Here is an 18,841-nt window from a genome sequence, read left to right as displayed (position 1 = left end):
GGGGAAGCAGCAGCACACTGAGCTCCCCAGTGAATGTCTGTGCAGCTGGGGGGTGTCAGGACAACTCTGATCATTGGAGGAGAGCAGGCTGATTTCCCAGCATAGCGAGAGAACTGATCACGCTGTGCTCTCCTGCTTAGTGTGGTCAGATTTTAACAGGAAAGCAGAGGGACTCTCCCATTTTTCTCTAGGAAAGCAGAGGGACTGGCAAGAACCCCCAGGGATTTCTCACAAAAGGAAACAATACAAAGAGAACAAGGTACTTTCTCATACAAGTACATGTTACAGCAGGCACATATCAGTAATATGAAATGTTGGGGTAACATATACTTTCATTTACCAATAATCTAAGGATAGACAACATAGGGGCTGCTGTTCCTTGATTTTAAAAGGTGAACATTTTCATTTTTGCTCCACTATTTAGTGACTCGCTGGCCAGGAAGAGCCATATGCATATCAATGCTCACTCCATGTCACCAATAAAGGGAAGGAGAAATAAGCACCGCAGCAACAAATGCCCGTGCTTTAAAAGACTTTAAAAGTCAGTACTGGCAAGTTCAATCTGGACAGGTCCCATTAAAAGTGGCCATACACAAACTTAAGACTGTCATATGATATGAATTCTGCATCATCATGGAATAAACTGCCTGTATGTAGATTGTGATGGGTTATACTAACAAACCATAGGAGAGCTGCATCTAATATTTATTACAGCTTATAAAGCAGAGAAAACCAGATGCTCCCAAGCTGCTTTATAAGCAAAAATTTCGATTTAAACCAGCTTGTACATAACAAAGGATGTGCATCAATAACATGCTGTAACTCCTTGTAAACGATAATTAGAAATTCTGACCCAGCTTCATATTGGCGCCTCCCTCTGACGCGTCTCTATCAAGATGGGACTTCAGTGGTTCTACAATTAAGTATCGCCTGGAGTGAAATGCTTTAGAAGGTGGCATAAGTTTAAAGTTGAATCATTGTCTTTAATAGATCACTATTTGTAAGGACTTCCTGGTGTGCAACATTTAATGGATTCCTTGCCCGGAGGACTTAGCGCCCTATGGACACAAAGAGCACAACATTTAATTAAGGATTCTTGGAGCTTTAAAATCTTTCTTAGTGAGAACTGTGCATGTTGTGTAAACCGAAGATCATATGAGAGTTTGGTATGTCCCCAACCATCAAAAACATCTAGGCATAGTGTAATATCAGATTGGCAATGTTACTTTTTCAACTGAATCTGGCAACTAGAACATCCTGCTGAAATCACCAGCTTTACACTGCATAAGGGGTCTTTTCTGTGAGATAGGCCGCTTTCACACTGCCACGCTGTGGTCTGGCCAGGCTCATTCACACCAGAACGCAGTGCGTGAAGCCCATGTTATGTGCGTGTTTTTCACACTGCATTCTAAACGCACTGGATGTGCGATCTTCTACGGGTGTCAATATAATCCTACCGACATCTCAAACGCAAAATGCAAACAGTGTACCTGCCTGCACCAAAACGCATGGTGTCACAGTACCATGTGATCTGGTACTGTGCGGTTTTGAAAAGTAATGTATGAACTACTCTTGGTATGATCTCCCATTAAATGAATAGGCTGAAAAATACACCACACTGAGTTGCAAGGGACTCGCACAGGAACAAAGAGCAGGTTCCTGTGTGATTCAGGTGTGAACCAGCCCAAAAGGCAGCTAAACTGACTGCACCTAAGCTCAGCTTCCCTGCCATTAAAAAAATCACTGCATGCATTTAAATGCATTTAGAAATGCCCTCTATCATATAAAGGCATATAAAGCCAGTGTAAATAAAAGTTTAGGAAAGTTTTTGATTAGCGATTTCTCATTGGTTGGCTTGTGCTCATATCGGTGGTTAACTTCAGCTTTTAAAAGCCCCGTTCCCATTCTGATCATCTTTTCTAAGCAAAAAGAGACTCGCCCTTAAAAACAGACAAAATTAACTCCACAAATAAAACTATCCCTCCATAGTAGCAGGCTATAAACAAATTTGCTTAACTTCTCTGCAACAGAACATCAGAGACACCACACAGCTTCCAAAGTCACCTAAAAACAGATCGAGCGATTATAAAACTAATTAGACTGTAATCAGTAAGCAAATATCCAGCGGTGATGAATTCAGTTTCTGCTCAGTGTAGTTACACATGAAAAGAGAGGTTTGCTTTATGTTTACTTTCTTCACACAGAAAAGCTCCATGGCTCATAGAGCTCATAGAGCAAATGACCTAACCTTCATTGGAGACAAATCAATAGTAGCTCCGTTTTGCTGTGTATAGGAGATGATCAGCAGTGACTTCATTACAGCAGGGTTACTTTTCAGTCATTGAGCACAGTGACTGCCCTGCCCTCTCCTTGCACAATCAGGATTATGGGAGTCATAGGTAAGCGCTGATAAGAAATGATTCACACAGTACAAGTCCCTGTTCTATCACATACCAAACAGCAGTATGTATACATGACAGATAATGCTGGACACATTTTTGCAAGTGATTTTACAATTGCAAGCATTGCTTGTAACATAGCATAGACCTGCGATCCCCAAGCAGTGGTCTGAAAATAAGAGAACATTTTGGTGGTAACCAGGGATTCTGCCGTAAATCAACATTGTGCCGGATGTATACTGCCCAATGTTGTTTCCTTTCCTCGCTGACTGTTAAAACTGTCAGCGAGCGTTGATACCCAATGCCTCCTCTGTAGTTCTGGCTCTGGGAGTAGAGCAGCGAGTGGGAGGTGAAGGGGGGTACTTCTAATGGCAGCGATGATCACAGACTGTGGGAGGGAGCACGGCACTTGAGTGCATGGTTAGATAAGAAGGTGAAATCCAATGAGTCTGTGTAAGGCAGCAGTGTGATGCAAAGTGCAGAGGGGGCAGAGAGCCGAAGCACTGTGTGTATAAGGCAACAGAGTGATCCAGGGGGAGGGGGGCAGAGAGCCGAAGCACCATGTGCATAAGCCAACAGGGTGATCCAGGGGGAGGGGGGCAGAGAGCCGAAGCACTGTGTGTATAAGGCAACAGGGTGATCCAGAGGGAGGGGGGCAGAGAGCCGAACCACTGTGTGTATAAGGCAACAGGGTGATCCAGGGGGAGGGGGGCAGAGAGCCGAAGCACTGTGTGTATAAGGCAATAGGGTGATCCAAGAGAAGGGGGGCAGAGAGCCGGAGCACTGTGTGTATAAGGCAACAGGGTGATCCAGGGGGAGGGGGGCAGAGAGCCGAAGCACTGTGTGTATAAGGTAACAGGGTGATCCAAGAGAAGGGGGGCAGAGAGCCGGAGCACTGTGTGTATAAGGCAACAGGGTGATCCAGGGGGAGGGGGGCAGAGAGCCGAAGCACTGTGTGTATAAGGCAACAGGGTGATCCAAGAGAAGGGGGGCAGAGAGCCGGAGCACTGTGTGTATAAGGTAACAGGGTGATCCAGGGGGAGGGTTGCAGAGAGCCGAAGCACTGTGTGTATAAGGCAACAGGGTGATCCAGGGGGAGGGGGGCAGAGAGCCGAAGCACGGTGTGTATAAGGCAACAGGGTGATCCAGGGGGAGGGGGGCAGAGAGCCGAAGCACTGTGTGTATAAGGCAACAGGGTGATCCAAGAGAAGGGGGGCAGAGAGCCGGAGCACTGTGTGTATAAGGCAACAGGGTGATCCAGGGGGAGGGGGGCAGAGAGCCGGAGCACTGTGTGTATAAGGCAACAGGGTGATCCAGGGGGAGGGGGGCAGAGAGCCGAAGCACTGTGTGTATAAGGCAACAGGGTGATCCAGGGGGAGGGGGGCAGAGAGCCGAAGCACTGTGTGTGTAAGGCAACAGGGTGATCCAAGAGAAGGGGGGCAGAGAGCCGGAGCACTGTGTGTATAAGGTAACAGGGTGATCCAGGGGGAGGTGGCAGAGAGCCGGAGCATTGTGTGTATATAAGGCGTGTAAAATTCATGTTAGTGGTCCACGGGATTCAAAATTGTGACTTCAGTGGTCCATTGGGTCTGAAAGATTAGCGACCACTGGCATAGACCTAGCAAGTTGGCTAATGTGCTAGACATCTAAATGGCAAATGTCTGGAGTGTCTAGAAAAAAAAACTTCCATAATGCTGGGAAATGTACATACAGCCGGTTTAGAAACTAGCAGTTACCATATGTGTTAACACTGCTAAAGCAGGCAGTTTATTTAAACATTCCATAGATAGCCGCATCAGAGGACTTTGAGCATTCATTGTTATTGTTATGAGAGGGGGGTGGGGGAGAGAGGGGGTGGGATGGGGAGAGAGAGAGAGTGGGGAGAGAGAGAGAGTGGGGGGAGAGAGAGAGTGGGGGGAGAGAGAGAGTGAGGGAGAGAGAGAGTGGTGGGGAGAGAGAGAGGGGTGGGGAGAGAGAGAGGGGTGGGGAGAGAGAGAGGGGGGGAGAGGAGGGGAGAGAGAGAGAGATCTGGAAAGTCAATATTTTTCCCTTTGCAAATGGTCAAAAATGAGTCCTTATACAAAACGCTTCTAAACTAAAATGCTCATTAACACCCCTAAACGCGGCATGTAAAAGTGGCAAACCAGAAGTTTTTTCATGTCAGTTACTAGCTGTCAAGTTACATCGTTTAAAAGAGGTTTTTAAATGTCCAGTGTACATGAACCCTTAGTGACGGAGTATGAACAAGCATGAAATACAGCATTTATTGATAGTTTTTTTATGATGTGGGTTGGGTTTAATGACTTAAAGTGATTGTAAAGTCTTTTTTCAATAAAAAATAACAAACATGTTATACTTACCGGCTCTGTGCAGTTGGTTTTGCACAGACCAGCCCAGATCCTCCTCTTCTTGGGTCACTTTTCGGTGCTCCTGGCCCCTCCCTCCTGTTGAATGCCCCCACAGCAAGCAGCTTGCTATGGGGGCACCTAAGCCAAGCCACAGCTTTCAGACACAGAGCCGCGGCCCGGCCCCACGTCTTCTCTCTTCTGATTGGCTTACTGACTTTGATTGACAGTAGTGGGAGCCAATGGCGCCACTGCTGTGTCTCAGCCAATCAGGAAGGAGAGTCCTGGACAGCCAAGGGACTTGCGCAACATCGCTGGATAGAGAAGGGCTCAGGTAAGTATTAGGGGGGCTGCTGCACACAGAAGGTTTTTTATCTTAACGCATAGAATGCAATAAGATAAAAAAACCTTCTGCCTTTACAATCACTTTAAGTACTGAAATCGGAGGATTAACATTGCAGCCAGGGAATATGAAGTGTGCTCTGGCAGCCTCCACTGTTCTCTGAAGGCTTTTGAACACACACCATATTGACATAGAATGTGCTATAGGGAACAGTAATGTGCACAGCTTCAGTGTTTTCAGTTTTTGCATGAAAAGCTAGCAATGTTTCTGAAGTACGCAGTTGCATAACTGTTACTATTTTGAGCTAAAAAAAAGAAATAAAGAAACTGTCTGGGTGTCAGTCGGCATGATTTACAGAAGTATCCCCATCCTCGCGTGCTGACACTGTATGAAGCATCATGTGACTGTGTAGGGGACCAAGAAAACATGCTTGTGTAGCATAACCAAACCAACCACAATACCAACCAACTTCCTAAAAAGTGATTAGAAAAAATGAAGTGACTGCATTAAACAAAAATGGAGATTTAGAATTCATAGCCTGTTAGTGCAATTTGGAAGTATGTCTTTCATATAGCAATAGCACTATGTAAGGAAAATAAGGAAAATTGTTCTTAGAATTACAGGGTTGCTGGCGGATATAGGCTCTTGATCAATGTCGGCCTCCCATTTAGGCAAACAATTGAGTGGTAAGGTTAGGGGCCCAGCATTAAGCCAGAGTGGCAGACATTGATTCCCAGCATGGCTGACCCACAGGAGGCTTTCAAAGAGCTTGTAAATAGACAGCATGAGTGGCAGGGCACTGGCAATCTTGTATTGTGGCTGGACACTTTGCATTAATATTTCTTCCAGCAGCACCTCCTCTATTCAATCATTTAAATTGCAAGGTAATAAGCAATGCCAGCTTTCACCTTGATGTCTTACTTGCTTTAAAAAGATATGAAGAAAGGAAAGAAATTACACCTTTCCTTAAAAGAGATCATTTAATGGCAACTTACTCCAGCCTGTGAGCTCTACTATTTTATGTTATAAAAAGACATTTGAATTGGGCAAGCACTAGAATACAAAGAAGCGGATCACAGCCTAGACAAGTGCTGTCCAGTTCCAGACCTTCAGTATATCCCTGGGCGCTATGCAAATTCATCGTAATTTACTTCTGGCTTCCCCTAGCCCAAGCATCTATAAAAGAAAAACGTGCTCAGGCGCATGTAATAAAATAAGAAAATTCACGCTTCAAAACGGTTTTCTTCAGATTGCTGTCACCAGAGATTCTAAAGGTTTTATTAGCCTACATATGGCAAATGTACTGCAATCTACACTCTTAGGGAAACCTATATTTTCATAGCAGAGTATAAGAAATTAGGTAATCTAGAAATGCTGGGTGGTTTGTGATTTCAGAGTAGAATATATTCAGGTCTGCCAATGGGATTTAGACCTGACATTCAGCAATGGGTTTTGACCTACAGTTTTTACAGCAGTAGTTTATAAAGAATATTGATTATAATACTATGTAGTAGCAGTTTCACCAATGCCCTTGTCAATTTCTTAAGTTGTATTACGTATATAGTGTGCTGAAACAGATTTATGCATATTGTACAGTAGATATATAAACCACTATAGATTGGGAAGATAAGCTTAGTAAACATGGCTTTTAGATGTAATTATGCTAAAGGCATGGGAGACATGTACCTAATTAGCACCTTGAAAAGTAATCTGACCTGCTTGGTCACTTGTTGGTGTATTCTTCCCTAAATGCAAGAAAAGCAATCCACTATTAAAAAAAAAAAAAAAGTGTATATCTATTTCATTTTTTTCCTCATTAATGTACACACAGCACCCCATATTGACAGAAAAACACAGAATTGATGACATTTTTGCAGATTTATTAAAAAAGAAAAACTGAAATATCACATGGTCCTAAGTATTCAGACCCTTTGCTGTGACACTCATATTTAACTAGGGTGCAGTCCATTTCTTCTGATCATCCTTGAGATGATTCTATACCTTCATTTGAGTCCAGCTGTGTTTGATTATACTGATTGGACTTGATTAGGAAAGCCACACGCCTGTCTATATAAGACCTTACAGCTCACAGTGCATGTCAGAGCAAATGAGAATCAAGAGGTCAAAAGGAACTGCCTGAAGAGCTCAGAGACAGAATTGTGGCAAGGCACAGATCTGGCCAAGGTTACGAAAAAAATTCTGCTGCACTTAAGGTTCCTAAGAGCTCAGTGGCCTCAATAATCCTTAAATGGAAAATGTTTGGGATGACCAGAACCCTTCCTAGAGCTGGCCGTCTGGCCAAACTGAGCTATCGGGGGAGAAGAGCCTTGGTGAGAGAGGTAAAGAAGAACCCAAAGATCACTGTGGCTGAGCTCTGGAAATGCAGTTGGAAGATGGGAGAAAGTTGTAGACAGTCAACCATCACTGCAGCCCTCCACCAGTCGGGGCTTTATGGCAGAGTGGCCCGATGGAAGCCTCTCCTCAGTGCAAGACACATGAAAGCCCGCATGGATTTTGCAAAAAAACACCTGAAGGACTCCAAGATGGTGAGAAATAAGATTCTCTGGTCTGACGAGACCAAGATAGAACTTTCTGGCCTTAATTCTAAGCGGTATGTGTGGAGAAAACCAGGCACTGCTCATCACCTGTCCAATACAGTCCCAACTCTGAATCATGGTGGTGGCAGCATCATGCTGTGGGGGTGTTTTTCAGCTGCAGGGACAGGAGGACTGGTTGTAATCGAGGGAAAGATGAATTTGGCCAAGTACAGGGATATCCTGGATGAAAACCTTCTCCAAAGTGCTCAGGACCTCAGACTGGGCTGAAGGTTTACCTTCCAACAAGACAATGACCCTAAGCAAACAGCTAAAATAATGAAGGAGGGGCTTCACAACAACTCCGTGACTGTTCTTGAAAAGCCCAGCCAGAGCCCTGACAAACCCAATTGAGCATCTCTGGAGAGACCTAAAAATGGCTGTCCACCAACGTTTACCATCCAACCTGACAGAACTGGAGAGGATCTACAAGGAGGAATGGCAGAGGATCCCCAAATCCAGGTGTGAAAAACTTGTTGCATCTTTCCCAAAAAGACTCATGGCTGTATTAGATCAAAAGGGTGCTTCTACTAAATACTGAGCAAAGGGTCTGAATACTTAGGACCATGTGATATTTCAGTTTTTCTTTTTTAATAAATCTGCAAAAATGTCAACAATTCTGTGTTTTTCTGTCACTATGGGGTGCTGTGTGTACATTAATGAGGGAAAAAATGAACTTAAATGGTTTTAGCAAATGGCTGCAATATATCAAAGGAGTGAAAAATTTAAGGGGGTCTGAATACTTTCTGTCCCCACTGTATGCGCACACACACACACATAGATAAGATATATATCTATCATACATACATTATATATATATATATATATATATATATATATATATATATATATATATATATATATATATATATAATTTTTTTTTAAATATAGTGGATTGCTTTTTTTAGTCACACAGTCCAATATTCATTTATTTGCTGATCATACAATAAAAAATAATTTCCTGAACCTATGCACCCATGAATATGTAAACATTTCCTCATTCTTACCAGGGATTGTGTTCTACAGCTGTAGAGTATTTCATTAAACTTTTTTCCCCACGTTGTAACACAAATGACGGTTTACACTCCAAGTCAGTAAGCACTGGATTTGAATCCCACTTTTCAATCTGGTGGATTAAATCCATGGACAGCTCCCAGCATCCTGCATTTTCTACCTAACTGTTGAAGCGGCACTCAGACAGCAAGCGCCAATAATACATCCAGAACAGAAGCCAAGGTCTGTAAGCCACACTGGAAATGTCAGATGATCTTATGATTACTGAGCAGTGAGGTCAGAACAAAGTAAGTGGATGAACACTTCTGGCGCAGAAAATAAAATCCAATGGGTCCCTTCATAGCTCTTCAAGCATGATTCCAGAGTTTCAAGTATTGCAGACAGCGAGCAGGGTAGAATAAGCCAAGTCTCCCAGAGATGACGTATCCAGGGACATGGAAGTGGTTACTTGTTTTTTTTTATCCCTCCTTTCAGCTGAAATGCTAACCAAGGCATGAAGATAATTAAATGTCTCTGTATTACCACACTGAGTGCAAATCTTCCCACAGAGAGCAGGGCGTTGCTGTGCAGCTGGATGGGAACTGGTCAGGAGTTTGAGATGTTCTGGCTTGCTGTCCCGTGTTCCCAAGAAGGAAACAGTGGTGTAACACAGAAGCTCCAACTACTGTATGTTCTGTCACCACTGCTCCCTTGTTCAGGGCCTCCAATTTCACATTCCTGTTTGGCACGTCAGCTAACTCTGGAATGTCACTTCTCAGGCCTGGAATGTAAACTTGTTCATCAGTGTAAAAGGAATCTCTGTGCTCCAACCCCCACACACTCTGCAAGCTCCATCATCACAGGAATGATAGGAAGGGAAGGAGGGAGGGATGGCAATTCAACATTAACACTTCTCAGCTGGGAGGAGGAACCTGGGACGTAGTGAGACCTGAGCTGGTTCACACACCTGAGACAGGAAGTGTTACCGGAGCTGCTAGATTACAGTGAAAGTCATTTCTGATTCACCTCCTCCCATTTCATCACAGATCAGACTACACCACACCACAATCCTCAGTGTGTTAGAACTAAACCTTTAACACCAACATATAACACCTATTAGAAGAGATCTGTTTCAATGAAAGGTTAAGGTTACAAGTGGGCTTCATGTGTAGGGGGAGAACTGACTATTACACTGCCTCTTAGGAAAACCATTATACTCAACCTCAATTGGCTGCCCTTTGCGAAAGGTGACACCTAAAGCATTCTGAAAGGATACTAACTGCAATCCAAGGTGCCTGGACTACATATACCTTTAATTCTAATCCCTTCTCAAATATTTGTGCAAGAAAACAAAAAAGACTGAAGTCTTGTATCTTATGATGATTGTTACGACTTTGCTCGTAGGCTAGCCATACATGTATGGCATTTCCCACACGCTGAACAAGAAAAACTCTACTAGATATCTCCATTCATGCTAAACAGGGTGGACGAAGAAATGTTCCCTTTCGGCTATCATATACTAACAGCTTGAACCTGTAGCATTCAGAATACTAGAACAGTAACTGCTCTGGTACATAAGCATAGGTTACCTTCAGTAAAAGCTCAAATTTGTCATTAGATCCGAGATTCAAGCAACTCGCATACAAATCTTTACTGTTCCATGTAATTACAACTTGGCCACGGCCCTTTCTAGCCACCCTCCTGGTCCTTTAATGGAATGGTTGGCCTTGCTGACCAATAGGGAAGCTCAGGAGGGGGAAATCTACTAATCTTTTAACATGTTACTTTGAATAGCACTTATTTAAGAATACTACAGTATAGCATATAAAAGAGGCATGTATGAGTGCTGACGACACAAACTCAGCAGCCTTCAGAAGATTTTCCTATGACCCTGTCACATGGTGAAAATGAACAAGTTTCATGACAAAGAGCTTGTTTGGGGAAGAATACAAACTGCTGCTTTACAATGTGCAGCCTTAATGCTGGCGCTGAGGATTATGGGAGCTGTAGATCAGCAACAGCTTGTGTGTTGTAGCTTTCACATCCCAGCCTCTGAGAAAAATCTTTTTCCTGAAATGTATTATTGATATTGCAGAGTGAGCCTTTAATGGCTCCTGATAAACTTCCATGCTTATTAATATGTTACCTTAATTACTTGTGACAAATTTAAGGAAACTATGCAGGTTGACAACATATGTATATGGTAATTACTGCTTATTCCATCCAGGCAGGTTAACAGTAAATGCGTGTGAAAGCGGAGTGGAAAAATATACTGTCTAGGTTGGAAAATGAGAAAACAGTCTGCGAAATATGAAAATTCAGCAGAGACATGTACAGATCTTCATAGGCTGGGAAGGTGATCCGGGCCTTACCACTACTGATTTGAATCACACTGCCACAGCCCCTTATACTATGCTTCATAAACAGAAAATCGCATCACATTATACTACCTTGCGGCAGTCTGTGAATAATAAAGGGGATTTTGAGCCGCCCTAAAACTGGAGCCAGAATCTGCGTACATTCCCCTCTTATCAGTCAACCAGAGGAACATGCTAGGACAAGCTCACATAAAGCTCAATTTACTAAAGGACATGCCACAAATACCATAATTACATACAAATCCTGCTTTTTTCAGGACAGACTAGAAAGGCTGAGTGTAAAAGAGGAATTTCCAGCTTGTAAAACAAAAAAGGTGGGTTTTGGAAAGTGCAAGAGCTGCATTTCATATTGTATTGTAAATGTCTCAGTGCCCATGAATCTCAAGCACTCATCATACCTGCAAGGATCAATCAAGCTGCCTAAGGGGTGTAAATAGGCACATCAATGTCAGATCATTCTGAATGTAAATTATCAGCCAAAACACTGCTTGTTTTCATGGCTGTGTAAAAATAAACATGTTCATGTGTGCAAAATTGTACTGGCTTTATAACTACATTTTTCATTTAAAATGGTTACAATACTCGTATTTTTACGCAAATCTGTATAAAACAGGGCTGGGGAAAATTATGTGAAGTATAATTTTTTCTTTGAAACAGAATCTAACAGATTCTTTAGGGTTGTTGGGAAAGTACAACAACCAGCCCCAGCTGTATGTTTCTGGAAAACGACAATCACCATCTCACAGCTAGAGTTACTACGACTACAAACAGTCCAATCTTTATTTATTAGTCAAAGTATTTCTACAGAGCTGACAATTTACCCAACGCTTTACATATTGTACAGCTTACACACGAAGGTCTCTACTACACATACATACATATATTGGGGCCAATTTACACAGGAGCTAATTAATGTAGCAGCACTTGGTGAAACCTAAACTAGAACAGGGAGAGTATGGAAATTCATGCAGGAGTCCTGGTTATGACTTGAAAAGAGGACCCTGGTGCTTATTGAAGTGCCAAATTACAGCCTGGTACACAAGTTTTTTTTGGGGGTTGAACAAAAAAAAAACTGTCAGCTCTGGTCGGAGCCACTGTACTAACCATCGGAAGTTAGTACAGCGATCTCCCCCGCTGAGCTGCTGATGGGGGGAAAGGGGGGGGGGGGGAACCCCACACTACTGATCAGGAGTTGGTCAGCTGCTGGTTTTCCATCGTGCTCGTCTGACAGACCGACTGGCCGATGTCTCCCAACATTTAGCCTGTGTGTATGGGGCTTTAGACGGAAGCATAAGGGGCAACAACCCCGAACCCCCTTACAAAAGGGGGCCCACTCTATACCAAAATAATAGAACATATAAAAAATGATATAAAATAATAAATAAAATATAATAAAAAATCTTTATTTAATGTATCTTGGGAAGTAATATTTTGCTGGCCATCTGTTTTTACTTTGGACTGGTATATTGTATCATTTTTAAAAATGAATTTTGGCAACTCAAGTGAACACTATGAGTGTGTGTGTCTCCTCAGAACGGAGTTGTGTCAAGCATTTTGTTTGACTGTCATTGAGAATGTAAACTAACTGTGTATGAGGGGCCTCCAAAACTGAAGTGTCCCAGGCCCCCCAAGGTCTAAATCTGGCCCTAGCATGGCAGGGCAGCAGTGCTAACCACTAAGACACCGTGTTGTCCCAATGCTGTACAATAATTGAAAATGCACCAAAATCAAGTACAGGAAGCAGGGTAAAGTGAGGTACACACTATAAGAAAGTCCAATTTTCTCTTTCGTTCACTGACAGACACCGCCTTCTGTGGGGCGGTAGATGCAGCACAGGACTCTGTTGTGACCCACCAACCTCAGTTAATTAGCAGGCATGTGAAAAGCCCTGCTCCATTCCTAGGTGAAAAGTTGGCATGAATGGAACCAGGTGTGATACTCGCCTAATAAGGGCAGCAGTGAATAAACTGAACTTTGATCCCTAAGGCTCATACACCCTATAAGAAAATTGGGTGAACATTTTCGCCCCAGGAATGATCGTTCAAATTTCTGATAGTGTGTACACAACTTTCGAAAGCCAATTCCGACCTTCTGAGTGAAAATTTGATGGGACAAATTCCAAAATTTTTCTTGTACGGGAACAGAATGAACGATTTTAATGTAATGTGTACTGTTTTCATACGATTTTAATACAAGAAATATCAGAAATGAAAGACTGCGCATGATCAGAAACAAACAAAAAAAAAAAGCCTTTGTCGCACGAGAATTTTCGTACATTGTTTCCTTCCTCAGTTCCGACTTACTATGAAACAAAGAGAAAAATAGGATTTTTGACTTACTGTAAAATCAGTTTCTCTGAGTTAATTGACAGACACAGCCTTCTTTATTCAGAACCATAGGGTTCTATCGCCCCCTACAGGAGTAGGACACTAGGCAGACAAAAGACTTGGCTACGCCCATGGGCAGTCCTAGGTGATATACACCCCCCTCTCTGCTACAGGCCTCCAGTTTTTTTCTGCCTAGTCAGGAGTAAGGACCTAGTTCCCTGTCGGGATCCCTTGTCCTGGCAATTTTTATTTATTTTTTCCCTGGATTTTTCCAGTGAGATCTACAATCAACCGACGGGCTGGATATTTGATCTAGTGTTCACCTCAGTCTGGCCAGCGAGCGTGTGCAGACCGCAGCTACGCGCTAGGTCGGCCGCGACATAGCCCCACTGGAGGGGGCTGGCCCCGTGAGTTAAACGTCTCGCGAGTTCACATACAACCGGGTATCTGCTCAAGTTACAGTGTCCCTCATGGCCGACAGCCCCCCTTCTTCAGTGGCGAGGAGGTTCTGTCTGGAGTGATGCCTGCTTGGTCCTGGTATGGTGAGCAAAGGTCCCCCTCTCCCCTTAGGGGTTTTTTTTATGGCGGACGCGGACCTCCCGGGTTAGTCGGTCCTGTGGGTCTCCTCTATGCCTGCACCCTTTTTTCCTAGCCCTGGAGGTCCCTTGGTAACTCCCCTCTTCCCCTATTCCCTCCATATGAGGTAGGCTGCCTGTAGTGGGTCCTGGGGGACGGGGTTGAATACTGGTGGGCTGGGGGTGTGCACCACCTAGGTGCTGTGCTTACCGGGGGGAGGCACTGGGTCCGGTGCCCAGATCCTCTCTCTCTCTTTCATCCTAGGAGGCTACAGGGTTCTCCTGTATCTGTGGTAGACTCGTGTAGCACGGCCGGCGGCCTCTTCCCTAGTGCCCGAGGACTTCCTATGGCCGGCATTCTTTTCCCTAGTGCCTGATGACTTCCTATGGCCAGCGGCCATGTTTGTGTAGCTCGACAGCTATGATATGGTGGATTTTTGGCTCAGGCAATGGTGGCCATTACTGTGTAGCCCAGGACGCTGTTTTTTTGCAGACGGAAGTCCCTCTTTTTAACCCGGCACTGACTCCTGTGCTTTCTTCCCCCTTGGACACCACGTGTGTGCAGGTCGACATCTGAGGCAGCAAGCGCTACGCTAGTGGGGTAGTGAGTCTGCTGCAGGCTGTGGGGTGTCTTGGTGGTCCGGTATCACTACTGGTTTTGGGGGGGGTCCCATTGTAGTGGTCACTCTTGGTGTGGGGCTCTCCTTTTTCTCTCTTATGGAGTCTCAGGAGCACGTTTCCCCCACCTGACCCCCCTGTCAGAGGATGCAGGCTGGGTCCCAGTCATCCGTTGACGCACTGACGGTGGCCCTGGAGTCCTTTGTGTCTCGGGTGGAGGTGCCTCTTGGGCAGCGGACTAGCAGGAAGCGTCCACTGCTTTCCCCTGCTTCATCTGTCTCGTCAGATCCTGAAACTGATTCAGCTGCCGTGGACGGGGCCCACCCTGCGGGATCTGTGGCCACGCTCCTAGATCTCTCAGACAGTGAGGATGATTCCTCTGCCCCAGTGGTTGCGCACGAGAAGGCGTTGGTAGATGCACTGATTGCTTCTGTGCGGGAAACTTTAAAGATGGAGGATGCAGCCACGGCTGCGGTGGAGGTGCCGGTCCCTTTTGACACTCACAAGCCACCTCGCGCAGCAAAAGTGTTCCCTTGTCCCTATAGTTTGTCTATAAAGATTGGGAGCGTCCAAAACGTCCCTTTATCATCTCAAAGTGTTTCGCTGTGCGTTATCCCTTTAAGGAAAGTCTGCTCAAAAAATGGACACCTCCGCCTGTGGTGGATCCCCCGATTTCCCGGTTGAACAAAACCACTATGATTCCTGTTTTGGACTCTCCAGCCTTTAAAGACCCGGCTGACAGGAAGGCAGAGTCTCTGAGCCGCACTATGTTCTCTATTGCGGGTTCGGCGCTTCGGCCTTTTTTGGCTATTGCTCTGGTGTCGCAAACGCTGACAGAGTGGGCAAAGCTGTTGCGGCGTGACCTGGAAGGGGACCAGTTTCCACCTGCCTTCACAGGATTAGTGGGCCAACTGGTCCAGGGGCTGCAGTTTGTCTGCGATGCCTCTTTGGACACAGCTCCCTTGCTTTCTAAGCTGTTTCAGTGGTAGTGCTTTGATGGGTATTGAGGCTGAAGTGTTGGACTGCGGACCAGGCCTCAAAGAAGGCCCTAGCTGATCTGCCTTTTCAAGGTGATCGTTTATTCGGGGCCACGCTGGATGATATCGTTAAGAATGTCACAGGGGGGAAGAGTACTTTTCTTCCACAGTCAAAGAAAGGGAAGGAGCCAAGTCGCAAGCGTGGCCCTTCCTTCTCGGCACACAGAAAGTTTTTTCATCCCTCAGGGTCCACTGACAAAGGCTCAAAGGCTTTCAAGCCCCCCTCGGGAGGTTCTAAGCTGCCCTGGTCAGGCAAACCGAGAGCGGGTTTCTCCAGACCCCCAGATAAGGCTCCTTCGGCATGAAGAGGCGCCCTCACCCGTAGTCCGGGGGGGGGGGGGATCTTCGCTGGTTTCCGGGCCCGTGGACCTCTCTGACAAACGACAAGTGGGTCCACAAAGTGATTCTGTCTAGTTTCAAGATTGAGTTCCAGACTTGTCCCCCAAGCAGATATTTTCCATCCAATCTGCATCTGTCTCCAGACCGCTTGTTAGCCCTCCGGGGTGCGGTACAAGGCCTGTCACTCCAGGGGGTGAATGTCCTGGTTCTGGTGTCGGAACGTTTCCAGGGCTCTTATTCAAACCTATTTACGATCCCCAAAAAGGAGGGTACGGTACGTCCGATTCTGGACCTCAAGGCCCTGAACCACTATGTGCGGGTGCAGAAGTTCAGAATGGAGTCCATTCGCTTCATCAGGGTGATTTTCTTGCCTCCATCAACATCAAGGATGCCTACCTGCACATTCCGATTTGTGCACAGCACCAGTGGTTCCTCCGCTTTGCTGTGGGAGAGGAGCATTATCAGTTTGCGGCGTTACCCTTTGGTCTCGCCTCCGCTCCTCGGGTCTTAGGGGCAGCACAGTGGTGTAGTGGGTAGCACTCTCACCTAGCAGCAATAGGGTCGCTGGTTCAAATCCCGATCACGGCACTACCTGCCTGGAGTTTGCATGTTCTCCCTGTGCCTGCGTGGGTTTCCTCCGGATACTCCGGTTTCCTCCCACACTCCAAAGACATGCTGGTAGGTTAAAAAGCGCCCTGAGGCGATTCAGTTCGCATAGGTAGCGCTATACATAAGTCACTCATTCATTCATTCATTCATTCAGGTCTTCACAAAAGTGTTGGCCACGGTGCTGGCGCTGCTGCGGCAGCAGGGAATTTCTGTTCTGGGCTATCTGGAGTCCTTAGCAGCCCTGAAGATCGACGTGGAGATCACTGTTCAAACTCTGGCAGATTTCTCTCGCTGTACTGGACAGTGATACCACCATTGCCAGTCTGTTTGGGTGGGGAGGAGTCCTGGGTCTGAGCTCGGCTCAGAGTCACTGGATGCTGGTGGAATCCAGGCTACCTATCAACATCTTGGAACTCCAGGCCATCAGACTCGGTCTGGATCATTGGACGGCTCGACTTCAGGGGCTCCCGATACGTGGGGCCAGTATCATCTGATCTACTCCTTTCCTCCTCTCAAGTTTCTGCCACGGCTGTTGCGCAGGATCGAGGCCGAAAGAATTCCGGTCATTCTAGTAGCCCCAGACTGGCCTCGACGGTCCTGGTATGCCGACCTGGTGCATCTGGTCATAGATGCCCCCTGGCAGCTGAATCTCAGGGAGGATCTGCTATGCCAAGGGCCGATCTTCCACCCTGCCTTACCGTCGCTGGCTTTAACGGCTTTAATGAAGGGGTTTTTTTTGTTGGTCAGGTGAGCTCTAGGTTGTTTTCAGTGAGCTCCAGGTTGTCTGGTTTGCCTGGGTTTTCTTGTTGGCTGCCCCACCCCTCATGTTTGGCACTGCTTTGGGACATCCCCATGGTTCTGAATAAAGAACTGTGTCTGTCAATGAACGAAAGAGAAAATAGGATTTTTGACTTTTAATACTTCTGATACTGCTGGTTACATAACTGAAGGCCTGTAGCAGAGAGGGGGGTGTATATCACCTAGGACTGCCAAGTCTTCTGTCTGCCTAGTGTCCTACTCCTGTAGGAAGCGATATAACCCTATGGTTCTGAATAAAGAAGGCTGTGTCTGTTAATGAACTCAGAGAAACTGATTTTTCGGTAAGTCAAAAATCCTATTTTTCTCTTTGTTTCATAGTAAGTCTGAACTGAGGAAGGAAACAATGTACGAAAATTCTCGTACGACAAAGGCTTTTTTTTTTTTGTTCGTTTCTGATCATGCGCAGTCTTTCATTTTTGATATTTCTTGTATAAAAATCCTATGAAAACAGTATACATTACATTAAGATCGAATTGGCTTTTGAAAGTTGTGTACACACTATCAGAAATTTGAACGATCATTCCTGGGGCAAAAATGTTCACCCAAATTTCTTATAGGGTGTACGAGCCTTAAGGATCACAGTTCAGTATATTCACTTCTGCCCTTATTAGGCGATTATCACACCTGGTTCCATTCATGCCAACTTTTCACCTAGGAATGGAGCAGGGCTTTTTGCATGCCTGTTAATTAAATGAGGTTGGTGGGTCACAACAGAGTCCTGTGCTGCATCTACCGCCCCACAGAAGGAGGCAGGATATTATGACACATGCTTCTCCTTCTTAGAATTATTAGGTGGAGTTCCCAGCCACCACTTCCCACCAAAAATCTAGTCTAAACTACATAAAATAATATACTAAAATATACTTTATATACACACAAGGTTTAATTGATTTTTGCACATTAAAATAAAGATATCACACCTCAATTTATTGTTGACTGCTAGGGTATTTATTAGACTGCTCAGAAAAGTTGTATTTACTATCTCCTACTCGTGAAAACCAAACAAATGAGTAATAGTGATTCAATGCGTCCAGAAAAGAATGGCGAGAATCAGAGCAGACAGATTGTTCAGCAGACAGGTAAATACAGCTCAGAATAGAAGTCAGAAACAATCACATACCACAGTACTGAGAACAATGAAAATGCTGGGCAGTCTCACAACAGTGATTTGCAATGGTATCAGCCATCTGCCTAAAAATGCACATGCCTCTGATAATAGAGTAAAAAATGCATGCAAAAAGAGTTTTGGTCAATTACTTCATAAAAGTTCAAAATGGCATGAAAACAATACAATCCCCAAATGTTTTTGTTTTTCGTAACTAGCTGAGAATGATCACTTCACTCTAGACCAGGGCTTTCCAAACTATGGCCTGAGGGCCAGATCTGGCCCCTTGCTAGCCTTTATCCATCCCTTGGGGCACGATTCCTCCTACTGACACCAACAATGGGGCACCATTTCTTCTAC

General features: G+C 45.1%; 1 protein-coding gene across 10 annotated transcripts in view; it reads right to left on the bottom strand.

Moving 5' to 3' along the window:
- Positions 1–18,841, bottom strand: part of RAPGEF2 (Rap guanine nucleotide exchange factor 2) — a 396,941-nt gene that overhangs the window by 170,812 nt on the left and 207,288 nt on the right. The window contains exon 1 of one of the 10 annotated variants that reach the window (XM_073605958.1): positions 8,689–9,525. The exons of the other annotated variants lie outside the window; for them this stretch is intronic. Coding sequence (XP_073462059.1) covers positions 8,689–8,825 — 137 coding nt within the window. The 5' untranslated portion in view covers positions 8,826–9,525. Of the gene's footprint in view, positions 1–8,688; positions 9,526–18,841 lie in introns of those variants that run through there. 10 annotated transcript variants of the gene reach the window in all.

The sequence above is a fragment of the Aquarana catesbeiana genome, linkage group LG01 (assembly GCF_042186555.1).
Source record: "Aquarana catesbeiana isolate 2022-GZ linkage group LG01, ASM4218655v1, whole genome shotgun sequence".
Taxonomy (NCBI): Eukaryota; Metazoa; Chordata; class Amphibia; order Anura; family Ranidae; genus Aquarana; species Aquarana catesbeiana.
This window is presented reverse-complemented; position numbering and strand designations above follow the sequence as displayed.